Raw genomic sequence first — 14,895 nt, 5'->3', positions numbered from 1 at the left:
TGCATGGAGCAACAAGGCTTCATAAAACTCCCATGTCAGAAAGACAGAAGCTCATAACCAACGGGGTCGACTCACGTTGGCCGCAACAAGGAAATATGAAGAACAAGGAGTTCAACTTCGGCTTGTCTTTCCAATTTATCTTTATTTTTTAATGAATAAATTACAATACAAGGTTACTAACTTTTGCCTCTCAGACAAAAGCCCATACACATCAATTAATATAAAAGCATGTGTATCGGATCCTAGGATTCAATTCTCAAGAATAAATATCATACCATCCAATCAAAATTGCATATAATGAACACTGTGCGCAATCGGTATCGCTGATTTTATGACTTTGAGATGCAACACTTAACCTTCATGCGAGTTTGTTTAAGCCCTCACGGGCAAACATTGACTGAATACGCGACACAGATTCATGAAGGAACACAAGGTGGCAGCCATGGCGATGAAGCTTTATTCATCGTTCCTTAGACAAGAAAAAATGCAGTAAATAACTTGGTGCAAAATTCCTTGATGAACTCTTCAAACCAAAATCTGCACTATTGATCATGATCTCATCTTAAAATATATCATTCATAACTAACATAGTTACCACAATAAGCCCTGTAGATAAACAATTCTCGGTATTAATCATGGTCCAGCCAAGTTAATACATATTATCTCAAAAATTTTATCTAAATCAGGCACTTCCAAAGTATTAAGTCATATCAAACCATTTGCTTATTGCCATCTATTCCTTTTTTTCACACGACAGGTTATAGTGTCCGTACAAAACAAGCAAGCAAATGTAAACTGCATGCCCCTTTCTTATATAATGCTAAGTTCCCTCCTTGCACTCACTGTGTTTGAGTTCTTACAGTCATTTCATCCTAGCAGGAATAAAAATGAAAGCATATTAAATAAAAGTTCATCTCACACGGATATCATCAAAGAGGATACTCTTTACTGTAACTATTATTGTATGGGAATGGGAGAGGGAAGCTGGAAAGGCTGCAAGAGATCAGCATCAGGCAAAGTCAAAGGAGGCAGCGAGAAGTGACCATAGGTGGAGCTTCCCTTCCTCAGTTCTTCCATGGTCGCAAGCGCAGCTACCGTGTTCCTGAAGATGCTCTGCTCTGCTGCCATCAATGCCTCCCTCTCGCCTCGCTCAGCTTGCTCTCGAGCTACCACCGGGAACACGGCATCCATCGTGTTCTCGCATTCCTTGACCAGTTTGGAGACGAGGTCGGTCGTGAAGAAGGGCTGCTTCAAAACCTTCTCGATGAATGGCAATCTCAGCAGCCCTCCTGTCCGCTTGTCATATTTCTTCAGTATCTTCGCCAGCCCTGCAACACTAAAATCTTCAAACCTCCTCACCTTCCCTTCAGAGATTTTGGACGACGCAATTCTTTCAAGAAGAAAAACTCTTACGCAGGGCTTCCTTGCGAATGAATTCTAATTCAGTATTTATTAACAATTAGTTAATCTAAAGATGCCAGATGTTTGCACTCGTAGAGATTGAATTGAGTAGAGGTCAGAAAATTTGCGACACTTCATTTCAAATTGTGCATTAGTCTCTTCACTTGATTAAGAAGGCAAAGAGCAGCAAAATGGAGGCTCACCTTCGACTCTATTTGTAACAATCCAGGACCTAATCCAAAATAGTTAGCCAAAAAGTATTTTTGGATTTTTTTCATCCTTTATAAATATCCAAGTTCTACCCAGCAAACAACCAATGTGGGACTAAACATACGCCCACAAAGATTCCCAAGCTCACGATCAACTCGTGGTTAGCCTCAATGAGACCATGCTGCAGTATTCCTTACTCCATATGGGTTATGGATTGGCTCCGTTATGATACCATTTATAATAACTTAATTCCATGCTAAAAATGGCTAGCCAAAATGTATTATTTGGTTTTTTTTGATTCTGTATGAGTATCCAATATCTACCTAGCGAATAGAGAATGACCAATATGAGATTAAACATATGTTTGCATGGGTTCTCACACTATCACAAGCAAATTATTGATGGAAATGAGATATCCTATAATGCCCGGGAGTAAAAGAGAATTAAGGACCTGTGTAATTAATACTGCTGTAGTTCTCCAGTAGGACCATTTCGCCATGGAAATTAACGATGTCCTTCCTTATCCTCCCCATCTCCGCCGCATACTCCGTCTCCGACGGCTGGCTCCCGCCGGGCCCGAACGTCTCGATCACTCTTTTAATCCTCTCCTGCAGCTCCTGATTCGATACAACCAACAACAAAACATAAAATTTCCGTCTAGCATCTAAGATAGAAGTGAAACCGCATGCCCCAACCTTTGGCGGATGATGAATTCCTCCTCCTGCTCGACGAAAAAGGCGTTGAACTTATCGATCTCGGCATCGAGAAGATCTGTGAACGCCATCTCGGCCTCGGTAGATGGGTTGGTGCTGGAGATGAGGCGGACCAGCTTCTTGAGATCCTTGTAGGAGAGAAACTTGTCCCTCCACTCTGGGAGGGTCTCCTCTATCTGCTGTTTTAGCCTCTTCCCAAACTTCATCACTCTTTTTTCTCCTCTGAAGCTCTTCTCTCCTATCTTACATGAGGATGACTATATTGCTTGCGGCCTTGTTTATTATAAGAGGAAGAGGAGGGGGGAGGCGGAGCCATATAGGGAGGAGTGAGGTTTTGGGTGAGGTAAGGAGGGGAATATTTGAGAGCATATGCCAAGCGTGTTGGCCAGGGAGAGAGAGTGTGTGCAAGGGTGACGGACAGCGAAGTTTTGATTATTGCCGTTGTCCCATTAACTATAACGGATCCCGGCTTTAAGGCTGCTTTTGACTGGATTTTCTTTCTTTCTTCCCTTCTTCTTCTTCTCTTTTTTCTTTTTGATGGTGGCAAAAGGAAGGTGAGATAAGGCCCAAAGTTATTCCACCGAATACTATCCATGCAGTTATAGCATGCCATATGGGATGGCAGAATTGCTGCACCATGCCACAATCTTGTTACCAATTGACCTAGCCCATATTATAGCATGCAGTTAAGTAGTTACTGTTTTTTTGCCTCATACTAGCTGATAAAATTGAAAATAGTATTCTAATAAAAAAACCGAAATTAATAAATAATAATGAAGTGATGGCTTTGTTTGACAAATCAAAGCCTATAATTTATATAGATAGATAGATGTACTCGAAATAATTAGTGTTGATAAATCGATGTAAAAAGCAGCAAGGGTGGCGTACTCTCCTTGTTTTTTAATGAAAGATTTACTTTCATATGATATGTATAACTTGCTGCAACTTTTGATTGGTTCTACCATGCACCCATGGAAAGAACACAGAAATTGTTTTTTAAGTAGTGTAACTACTAGAAGTAGGCTATTGATGCATGAATAGTAGAGCTTAACACTAGATTTCTTTTTTTTTTTTTTGTTTTAGTAATATGAATAGTAAACAAAAAAGTTGAAATAATGGGACAAATAAAAGCAGCTGATATTTAGATATCCGTGGGATATTCCTGAAAATTGTACAGTAGCCGTTGCAACCGTGATGCCCGTTATTTAAAACGACGAGAGAGGAAGTTGGGGAAATAACTGAAGGCAACGAGTCTTTGGAAGGAGACTGAAATGTTAGCCCATTCCTCAGCGCATAAGCATATTCCGTAAAAGTTCGGTCTCCAAAGACCTTTCTTTGCCTTAAACGTCTTTATTTTATAAGGCAAAGCCGGTGGGCAAGATGGGATGATTCCAAGGAATCTTCTGATCTACTGTTCAAGGATTCCTGAAGTCATGAGGTCGTGGATTTGTTCATTGCTCTCTAGAGAAAAGGAGGGGAGAAGTTGGTTAGAAAAATATAAGGCGATTTAATTGCGTCTCTTTCAAGGTTGAGTAATATGTGGACAGGATCCGGGTTTATGCTACTATGGATATCCTTTGAAATGGACCCTCCTCAGTAGTTTATAGTCCTATAATTACTATGGAGTGGAGTTTATGCTCCGAGGGATGCCCGTTCCCACAACAATAGGATATTGGTTTTTAGTGCAACGTCTTCGTTGTTGTTTTTCCTGCCAACTTCTCCCTCTTCCTGATTGGATTTATAGGAGGAGAAACGCATATTCTTCTTTGATGCTCTTGGATACCTTCTATGTGGGCTATCAAATGCAAATGATTCTTGATGAAATAAAGCTTTGACGGGTTCCTCCCTTTCTTTTCTCACAAATAAAAACAAAGTTTGAATTAAAATGATGGAGCCCATGCGTCATGATAACAAGTCGTGTAGATTGGTTCGCGTCGATGAAACCAAATAAATCTAAAGCATCACTCCGTACATTGTTGCTTCCTTCATCCAGGATAAAGGATAAGGTGCCATGCTTGAACTTGGCCGCTAGCATGATGGCCAAAGGGATCTCGCAGGTTTATATCTCATCAATAGATATCGTGTTATTTTGATCAACCCTTTACAAGGGTAAACACTATTTTAGGAAGCAACTTTCCAACCCAAAATTAATGTAACCTCCCAAATCTTCTAGCCTACCGGCAAACTTCTTTTTTTTTATTATTTTTGCTAAATTGGATGATTCATACAATTCTAGTATGGATACATCCAAAAAGGTCAAAATATAGCATATCCTGGGGTATACTGTGCAGCTCACTCTTTCCAACCCAAAGGGTATCTCCGAAGTGGTTGGCCACGAGGCCACCCAGTCTGCGACCATGTACGAGGCCACGTTGGCCTCTCTGTAGACATGTTTAGCCTGGAATGCTACCCCACCGCAGACCATGGCTCGAATGTCTCGGATCAAAGGGGTAGCACTCGTTCGCATCGCCAACAATCCGCTGAACCCATCCAATGACCGTAGCCGAATCCCCCTCAAGTAGTATCGCCCTAGCCTGCAACACACGTCGAGCATAACCAAGGCCGGCCCACGCCGCCATCAGCTCAACCTTCGGGATCAAGGTATCAAAGATCTGGTAGCCACCAGCCACAATCACCTTGAAATTCGGGCCTCCGATAATAAAGCCAGTACCTCTCCTCCTGCCACTATCCAGCATGTATCCATCGAAATTGACCTTGAGGAAACTCGGAGGTGGGGGCTCCCAGGTAAAGAACACCATCCGAGACACCATACGAGCAGAAATAGAGCCTCAGGTGCCTCGAGCTATCAAAAGTCCATCCAACATATATGCCTGACTAATGTCTGCCGCCTAACCTCGAGCCCACTCCACAACAAACCCCGAGGAAGGACAGCTCTTGCCAAAGGTCCAAGACTTCCTAGCTAGCCAGATCTGATAAGCAGTATAAGTCACCCCAATAGCCGTCTGCTGAGACTGTGAGTGACCCCAAACATCTAGCGGGATCGCAGCTAGCCTCCAAACTCTCCTAGCATGCTCGCACTGGAACAGGACGTGGTCCACAATTTCATCCACCTGGCACTCAAAGCACTAGGGGTGAATGCCCAGTCCTCTCCCACTCAACACCACTTTCATTGGGAGCCGGCCTCAGGCCACCTTCTAGAGGAATAAGATCACCCTCGGATGGAGACCAAACCTCCAAATCCAAGCACAATCCAGCCCCGGCCGCTGCTCACTCTGGAGTAAGCAATAGACATCACCCACTTTGACTCCGGCTCTGCAGGACGTACTCCACACCATAACGTCCGGGCTGGCAAACTCTGGGATCAGAATCGACCGGATCCTCACTGCAAGATAGTCCCCAAACTGCTGATCAATCCGGGTGATATCCCACCCCCCCTCCCCAGCCGAGCGAAGAAGATCGCAGACTCGAAGTCCATCCACGGTCTCGATACGTTGACCATAGTTAGCCAGAGCCTCACCAAGAGTGAGTCCATCCAAGGATACTCGACCACATCTACACTCCGCCCATTACCGATCAGCTACCTAAAGTTAGACATAGCCATAGGCACATACCTGCAATCCCTTGCCAAATAGGGGAGCACATTCGGCTCTCTTGAGCTACCTCACCACGTCGGACCATATCGGGCTGTCATTACCTGCAAGCAAGCCCAATTCATTCAATGGCTGAATTTTACTGCATCTTTCTCACTTTTTCCAAGCATTTGCTGGCACTTGTGGGGTACATATTTAAGAAGGTGTTTGCTCCACTACGTACCTCTATTGCAGGAGATCAGGAGATCCCCAATTATTTTTTTCTTGGATCATGACACTAGGGGGGATTCACTGGTCCTGCTTACAAGCTTGCCCTACAGGGGAAATTGGGTACATTGATGTATTGCGGGATAACAATTTCTCCAATAAGCTAGGACATCTTGTAGTTGATGATGTCTTCGCACTCTTCCTGGCCAAATGGATGGGGCACTCGTCAGGCTGCAACATAAGTTAGATTTGGATCTAGCCCAAATCTAGCCTAATTTAACCTGATGGCATTTCCGACTGGGGTTTATTTTAAAAAAAATGTGGAGTCGTACCACTTTTATTATCCGGACGAAGCAAGCAATTAAAACACCGGTCCGAAGGACCGTAAAAAATAAGAACCCAGATCCAATTCTCGTGTTGGATAAGAAATATCACACAATCCTATATTCGCCATCAAGATACCGGACCTTGTACCAGTATCATATTAGCACAATATCGATATGCTATAGCACAAATTTTTTTGGCACATCGAACGTCGGTATGCCACCCATATCAGATACTAGTATAGAACCAGTATGGTATGCCTCGAACCGCCTAGTTCGGGTCGGTATGGCATACCTTAATGAAAAGTTTTTCCAAAATTAAGGATAGCCATTTGGGCATAGCCCCATTTCATCTTTGCCAGCAGCTGTAGTAGACATCCGTTTAGATGCCTTTCCATGTGTCTGCGCTGCATCAATAGCATTTCTTCCATTCTGGCACCCTCATCCGGTGGAGCAAAACAACGATTAATTTGTATCTTAATAGTGCTTTTTCAGGTCTCAGAAACCATTCAGGTGGTGTTATTAACAAGAATATCAAACTTGCTGCATCCAAATTCTGCAAGTGTATCAGCAGACGACTACCGTTCATGCTTACCGTTGTTTTGCCTACTTTCAGAAACTACTTATAAATGCATCGCATGAAAATTTGCAAATTTTCGGGATCTCAGAAGTCGAAAATTCTTTATTTACCAAAAGCTGAGTTATATCAACATCTTGATAAAGAAGACAGACTGAGCAATGAAACACCAAAAGCATTCCTCATGGAGATTTACAATACATGCTTTGGGACCTTTCAACCCTGAAACACCCTCCTCACGACTCCCTGCACCGAGTTTCCCATGCCCGCTGCAACTGCCTCAGCTAAATAAGCAGCCTAAGAAAGCGTTGTTTCATAGCATTAGCAAATACCATAGCCAGTCTTTGGATGCAAGAAAATACAGTGCAAATAGGAGAAAATAGCACATAGTAACGTTGGAATGATGAATGATACCTCCTGCACAGTCTTCTGAAGATCAAAAGCATCTTTAATCCGATGGTCCAAGAACTTCCATGTATCACGAAAATCTATCACAACAGCCATGCCGGTACAGATGGCATCCATGTGAGGGCCAAAGATGAACAGAACTTTGAAGTTTATTGTTTTTTTTTAAAACATCACTAAGGGCTCCAAAGATAAATGGAGTAAGCCACTCAAAGCAAGATAAACAACATGAACAGGGAAACTAGTGGCTACCAAAAAGTTAATAACTGTTAACAGAACCATATTTCATATATGTACCATAAAAAAACAGAACCATATTTCATTTATCTGGCAAATGAGTAGCTATGAAGCACACTAGCTAATGCTTTATGGGTGCTGGTGTCACAAAAAAAGAGAGCATTTTATGAAATTGTTCATAGATGTCAATTAAGTACATAAAAGTTATGCACAAAGTAAAGCTCAGAGCAGAAAAGGGACAAATCAAACAAGTTAAAGAAAGGACAAACCTGGGGAATGATCAGTCACCATATACACCTCAGATGTCGAGTATATACCTCCAAGTACTGTTCGCTTCACATACCAGTCAATATCAGAGCCCGTGTGCCCAACAGCATGCCAAATCTCATCAACCAGTAATGCCCGCTGCTTAAAACTTGTCGGGAGGTTCATGGGTTGTGCCTGTCAAACAGCAATATAAGTAGCTTTAAAATCAATCTTTACATTTGATACAGCTGTAACCCCACAGATAAATGCAAAAACTTATACCTGGATGCTCAGTGCTTGAGGCCATTTTGATATATAAGGTGCTTGCATCTCCAACCGGATGCGGATAAGCTTTGAAAGGCGGTCACTAAGTATTGAATTCTTCAACTCCTCTCCAGAATCAATTCTATCGATAAGTCTCTGAAGGCAGTCATCCATGAAAAACTGCATGGATAGCAAAAAAAAAAAAAAGAGAGAGAGAGAGAGACATCAGACCAAAACAAAAATGAACCATCATATAAAAAGCGTACGAGGACATGCTTAAGATAGTTGATAAACATGTCTTTAAGTTACATCATGAATATTCTCCCATCGCACAGAACACATTGGTGACCCCCCCCCCCCAAAAAAAAAAAAACATACTGTCTGCACCATTAACCAAGAATGATACAAAAACAATAAACTAAAAGGCCTCCATAATCAAATGATTCTCTTGACAACATGCATGTGTCATTATATAGTAATCTATTTATAGAGCCAATGCCTCATGATCTTTATCTTCTCAAACACACCCCAAACGTATTCATGCTTGTGTTTCAGCCTTCAGGGAGGGGGCAAAACTAGTAAAAATATGTCAAATGATGCAAAAATTGCACCACATTGTGCAGACAATACAAGTCCCCGCTTAAATTTAGTTTGCTTGCTGCGGGATATATCAGATTGTAGGCATCCAAACAGAACCTGAGTTCAGACTCTTGGATCTCAGGTACAATAGCTAGTTAAAGTGAAAGTAGCCTGTAAGACAGGACAATGAATCAAATTATTCAGAAATTAATGCACACTAGAGGTGAAACTTATATAAATGTGCTTAATAAATAGGTACTAGAAAAAAGGAGCGATTTTGAATTGTCTTTAGTTAGCAAACTATCGATAAGAGGGATCTTACCAATGCAATTGCAAATCTGAAGACAACATCATTGGGGTTTACACCATTCACTTGCATCAATTTTTTGTAAGTCTTGTTATCCAAATGTACTTACATAGCAATCAATTTGAAGTTTTTTTAACCAATACAGTGCAGATCCATTGGTGATCCTTCAAATACAACCAATCCCTCCTTACCAGGGCGTTTGCTGATTCTCATTACACATAATCAAACCATTTCAACTGGTGTACCTCACTTTGTCCCTCTCAAGTGTTCCATGTATGAGCAATTGAGCATGTTTCTAACAAGTACTTCACAGTTGTCATGACCCTACCCAAATATTGGCATCCCCATTATGCATCATAATGTCATGCAGCTTATTTATGTTTGTCTACATGAAACTCTGTTCATATGATATGGTTGTGTAGCATGTTTTTTTACTGCTTTGCATGTCCATTTCTCATCTTATTTCCATGAGCCAGTCAAGCAAAACTTCAGAAGCGCCTCAACACTTGACTCCCTTCAATTTTAATCCCATTGCAAACATCATATCTGATTCCAGCTTCTGTCTATCGTAAAGCCAGAATCCCGGAAATTGGTCCACTGCAGGCACCTCCATTCCATCATTGCAGATTTAAGACCATCTTCCTCCATACTTTCACAAAACAAGTATTGGATTTAGGGGCATCTACACAAATCTCTTGTTCAATTTTCATCCTACAAACTCTTTTTTTGTTTTTAAAGCTGGTTTAGTCCTCTCCTGTAACTTTATATCCAAAATATATTTTAGCATCTATAACTATTAATCAAGCAGCAATGTTTCCACAGCAGGTAGGTATCCAGGGCTTCATCCTAGAGAATGCTGCTTAATTCAGCTTCACAAGTTAAAACAATTGTGAGGCTTCATACCTCTAAACCTTGAAAAACTCCTTATAACTAAAGGCTAAATCCCCACAATTCTTAACATTTCACATAAAAGCAATAACGAGTTCTCCATATGTACCCTCAACTACGTCAGCACATCCCCTTGCAATGTCTTTTCCTTAAAACCCATAAACCTTCTTCTTGGTAATTAACCATACTATCTGATGAAGCAAACTGAAACTATTTAGATTATTTTCTTCTTCCTTAACACCTTTTCCAACAACTGTCAAAGAAAATAGCATCAGAAACAACTGCCTTGAAAAGTTGATCGTGAGAAGATATATGATCTGCATTGCTAGACACACAAGTTCCATGCATGCCCACCAAGGATGCTCGTAAGAAATCATTAATGTAGCATTGTCAGCATGACTGCTCATCTGCTAGGAATACGGTGCTGAATTTGATGACACCACTCTAGAAATTTGTTAAAAAGATATACTTAATAAACAGATGAGCGACATTCCTTCACTAATCTAATCCACCACAAACACCAACGTCCACAAAGTTTTATTATAAAGGTCCTGACGAAATGTTCTTTTGGACAAGACAGCTAAGTAAGCAAAATTAAAAATTGCATTTCTATGAGATTCTACTAAAAACTTAGACATCAATAACAAAATATAGCCTTATGAGACCCCCCCCCCCCCCCCCCCCCCCCCCCCCCCCGCGCGCCACGCCCAGTGGGGAAAAAAAGAGAGAAAAAAAAAACATTTGCAGATGAGCCAGAAAAAGAGAGAGAATAACTTGAATGTCGCTAAAATCCATGTTCACCATTTTCTCCCTCCATCGACAACTATAAGACTTGCTTTCATTGTTCATTTAAATATTTGTACTTAGAAATTTTTCTCCCGACCACTAAATAGTAGTTTTAAGCAAGATTATAACAAAAGAAAAAATGTCTCCTTGGACCCTGCAACTTCCAAAAGTACTTCTAAGCATATAATGGAAGTTTTTGGTGAGCAAGATTCATTGTTTAATAGGTAAACTAAGGACAACCCAGTAAAAGCATGGATTATATTTAACAAAAATGAGCGTTCCACAAGCAAAAGATGTATGACTTTTAGTTTGATAAACCCATGTCATTCAACACCACAATATCCTAGTTGCTGCTGAGCTGAAGATGGCCTCATAGCATAAAACATCATCTAAATACATTTTAAAATGTTCTGCCAATTCTTCACAACTTGGCATCATATAAACGCAACGCCAATTAGATCTTTGCAACAAACGCATGCTTCCACACTTCAGTTCCAATCAACCAAATCTAATTGCTTCATAGTTGCGCGTTACATTTCCAGAAGCAAAACTCGCATTTATTATACTATTAATAAATTCATGACAAAAAGAGTTAAAGTAAGCTAATAACGAGCTAAAATCAAAGAAAGAACGAAGTTCTTTTCACCTCAACAAGAGCCGCCTCTTTACGAGGAAAAGAACCGACAATGGAAGGGGAGATGCCCACATCCCTTGCGCCAGCAATCATCGCGGATTCGCTCCATCCAAACCTCACCTGTCCACAAAATCTCCCAGACAATAACACAATCCAATCACATAAACAACCGAAGAAAACACAGCACAAAGAAAAAACAACGCTAGATATAGCTGAAGATGGGCGGATCGGAGACATACGACATGAGGAAGGGCCGCGCGGAGAACCCGGGCCTGCTCCTCCTCATAGTCCCCTCTTGCTCGTGGTCCAGGGCCGGCCCTCCGCGGGTGGGTCCCGCCATCCTCTCCCGTGGCTCTCGACGACGCCGACGCCCCTGGTGTTGGATTTGGGGGTTCTCCTTGCGGCTGTTCGGAGGAGGTATGAGGCTGATTCGGCTGGGGAGAGGCCGGGGTTGAGAGGCGGCGAAAGGCCGGAGCCGCGGCGGAGCGGCCAGGGGAAACGAGGTGGGCGAGTAGACGACGAGCCGCCACCGATCGCAACATATCTGATAGAGAGGCGATCCCGAGCGCCTTATCTGTTCGACGAAATGGCCAGGAGAATGGGGACTGCGAGCGAGATAAGGAGAAGAGACCAGAGTACCGGCCGTTGGGCGATCCGATATATAATAGGAAACGGGCCAATGAACGGCTGGGAATAGGACCGATCACCCCTCGAATCGCGGATTGTTTTGTAATATTATATATAGAGATAGACTTTATATTAACTTCTTTAAAAAATAATAATAATTTAAAATTAATTATAGGTCATTTAATTCAAGTTCCAAACTATTAAATAATCTACACCAATAAAAAATATAGAAACTAAGATTAATATACTTTGATATATTAAAGTATAGATCAAGTTGATGCAAAAATAAAAGATATCAATTATACTAACATGATAAAATACATAAAAGAGCATATAAATTAAAAATTTATTTTTTAGATCGTGACCTATATATCTTTAAATGTAGGCAAATTCAAGCTATTCCAATTGTCACAATGAACATATTAAGCATGAGGTAATCCATCTTGTTTTCAAGTGTGTTGATTAACTTTTAAAATTTATTTTTTGTTTTTTTGTATGATTGCATCCTAACTCTTGGATAAAATTAATACTGACCATGTGGGTAAGGAGTGAAAAATTAGAGCATGTTGCAATTAAAAATCGTGATATAATTAAAGAAACTTTTTTAAAAAATAGATAAATAAGAAAAAAAGTTTTTCATCGTTATAATCGGCTAACCAAAAGCTACGTTGGCTTGAGCCATAAGAGGTGTTGTAAAATATGCAATTAGAATTTGAAAACTAATAAACTCTCCTACTTATTAGAATGCTAGACAAAAAATCACTTGCAGCTTGTGTAGATGCATGGTTCGATTAATCACATAGAAATCATTAACTCTCTACTTTTCATATTATCATTACAAAGATATTTATATAATCACATGGGAATCATTAACTCTCTACTTTTTATATTATCATTACAAATATATATATATATATATATATATACATAATCCAAAATTAGGACCTCTGCTCTGATACCATATTAAAATTACCATTTGTTCCAAAAGCTTAAGCTTATAGGATGAGGTAGATTTATTTATATATTTTATATTTTTTTATACTAGGATTGGCCTCGGTAAATCCTGCAACAAAGGACTAGGAAAGGAGTACCTCACGTTCACTGTTTTTTAAATCATGCACCTATGTTACTTATTTTTGGTTCGAACACTATATATTAATTTGTTGCGAGCCCAATCACATTACTTTCGGCCTAGTTTTGTATGGTTTGGATGCACAAATGAACAATTATGTGAGATTTTCTTACAGAAACTTTTGAAGGAGTTTCAGATTTTCCAGATATTATGCATCATAGCTTCCATTGCACCATTAATAATTATCAAGAAGCAAGATTTCCCTCTATTTCTATGTTACGATCTTTGATTGACACCAACTTTTTATAGTTGTGGCCTTCTCTATAGTCTAAACTTCCTTAGGCCAGCTAACTCAATTAACGGGCCAGCTCAAACAGACCTGATTCCAGCCGTTTACACCTGCGAATGACACTGATCTACATCCTAATGCAACCTATCTTAATGTCTAATCTGAATGATGGACTTCAGCGATAGGCCAATGTAGAGCATAAATACTTGCAGTCTCTGTTGGCAATAAATTTGAAGCAGAAATAAAACTAAACTATTCTACTTCAATAAATAATAGGCAGTAATAGGCTAAAATAAAAAATTAAAGGTAAAAGTAGGAAAAATGGAACCCGAGATGCTGAGGCGTGGTATGTTGGTCACTTTCCTTGAAGTAGATTTCGCCGCCTTACAGTGCACTAGGCTTGGATGGCGTTCTACTCCTGAGATACAACAGCCTCTCGTTCCTTCTGCCTCGATGATTTGCACGGATCAAAGAAGGCTTTGAACCCAGAATCAATATGCTTCAAGCCCGTTAAACAATTTTGAAAGAAATATTTTAACTGGTGGAAGAGAGAGTAGAGAATGAAAAGAAATTTGGAAACCTTTGCTTTTGTCTACAGAATTGTGTTTCTCTAATCTGTTGAGGCCTTCTATTTATAGGCTTTTAACAGACGTTTGGCTGTGGGCGCGTCTTTTACGTGAGGTAGCGTGGATGGGTGCGTCCCGCAAGAGAGCGTCCGTGCCTTTTGCACGGTCGTAAAAGCAGACGGGCGCGTCCCGTGCCTTTTGCACGGTCGTAAAAGCAGACGAGTAGACGGGCGCGTCTGTCTCCGCGCGTCTCCCTTTTGCACGGTCGTAAAAGCATCCTTGCTTTTACGTTCGTGCAGCAGCGTCTTCCCCAAAAAAACAGTGGAAAGAAGGACTCGAACCCATAATCTTGTGAGTACAAAACCCACAAACAAACCAACCATACCACCAAAGAATTGTAATAATATAAAACATTTAATCATTAATAAATACAACAATCCCCCACCTGATTAAAATGTTTTTTTTAAAAATAGTCATACCGGGCTTTTATGTCACGACTTCAATAAAGGTAGCTTGCGGCTTTGAACCTTTACCTAGTGAAAGTATACTTCCATCTGAAAGGAATAGTGGTAGCTAAAAAACTTTGAACCAAATCCTTTAGTTCAAATTTCCATATACTTCACTCATGACAAATGCAAATACTGGGTTCATCATAGGTGGTGCTTTTTGGCCTCATGCACCAATATCTCAGTTTCATGAGCGCTCTAGGGGTTAAACCCTTATCCCCATAGACTGCGGCCACACAGTCACACTCACATAGGTGAATCCTCCAAGGGTGCTCGCAGCATAGCACCTTGTCATAGACTCGGACTCATTCAGAGTTTTAAACTCTTCCGTATACCTCTGCTATATTTAGCACTCACATCATAGGGAGAGACCAAATGACATAAAGTCATTTTAATAATAGTGCTAACTAATCATTAAACAACTTGTTTTTCCCGTTGAACCTTTCGTCTTGGGATCTCCAGTCAGAATAGGTTGGGTTGCCATTGTCAATGATTCTTTATGGGTTT

The 14,895-nt window shown here is 40.7% G+C and overlaps 2 protein-coding genes across 2 annotated transcripts; both read right to left on the bottom strand.

Annotated features, from left to right (window-relative positions):
• Nucleotides 1-668: 668 nt before the first annotated feature.
• Nucleotides 669-2,697, bottom strand: LOC103716313 (SPX domain-containing protein 5). Its single transcript, XM_008804264.4, has 3 exons — nt 2,306-2,697; nt 2,063-2,228; nt 669-1,328 (listed from the first exon to the last, which is right to left on the bottom strand). The coding sequence occupies exons 1-3, from the start codon at nt 2,528-2,530 to the stop codon at nt 958-960; spliced, it is 762 nt and encodes a 253-aa protein (XP_008802486.2). The 5' UTR covers nt 2,531-2,697; the 3' UTR covers nt 669-957.
• Nucleotides 2,698-7,066: 4,369 nt separating this feature from the next.
• LOC103716314 (ubiquinone biosynthesis protein COQ9-B, mitochondrial) lies at nt 7,067-12,025 on the bottom strand. Its single transcript, XM_008804265.3, has 6 exons — nt 11,568-12,025; nt 11,341-11,448; nt 8,153-8,314; nt 7,894-8,065; nt 7,397-7,470; nt 7,067-7,279 (listed from the first exon to the last, which is right to left on the bottom strand). The coding sequence occupies exons 1-6, from the start codon at nt 11,868-11,870 to the stop codon at nt 7,199-7,201; spliced, it is 900 nt and encodes a 299-aa protein (XP_008802487.2). The 5' UTR covers nt 11,871-12,025; the 3' UTR covers nt 7,067-7,198.
• Between the last annotated feature and the right edge of the window lie 2,870 nt (nt 12,026-14,895).

Source organism: Phoenix dactylifera, chromosome 15 (genome assembly GCF_009389715.1).
Source record: "Phoenix dactylifera cultivar Barhee BC4 chromosome 15, palm_55x_up_171113_PBpolish2nd_filt_p, whole genome shotgun sequence".
In the NCBI taxonomy this organism is placed as follows: Eukaryota; Viridiplantae; Streptophyta; class Magnoliopsida; order Arecales; family Arecaceae; genus Phoenix; species Phoenix dactylifera.
This window is presented reverse-complemented; position numbering and strand designations above follow the sequence as displayed.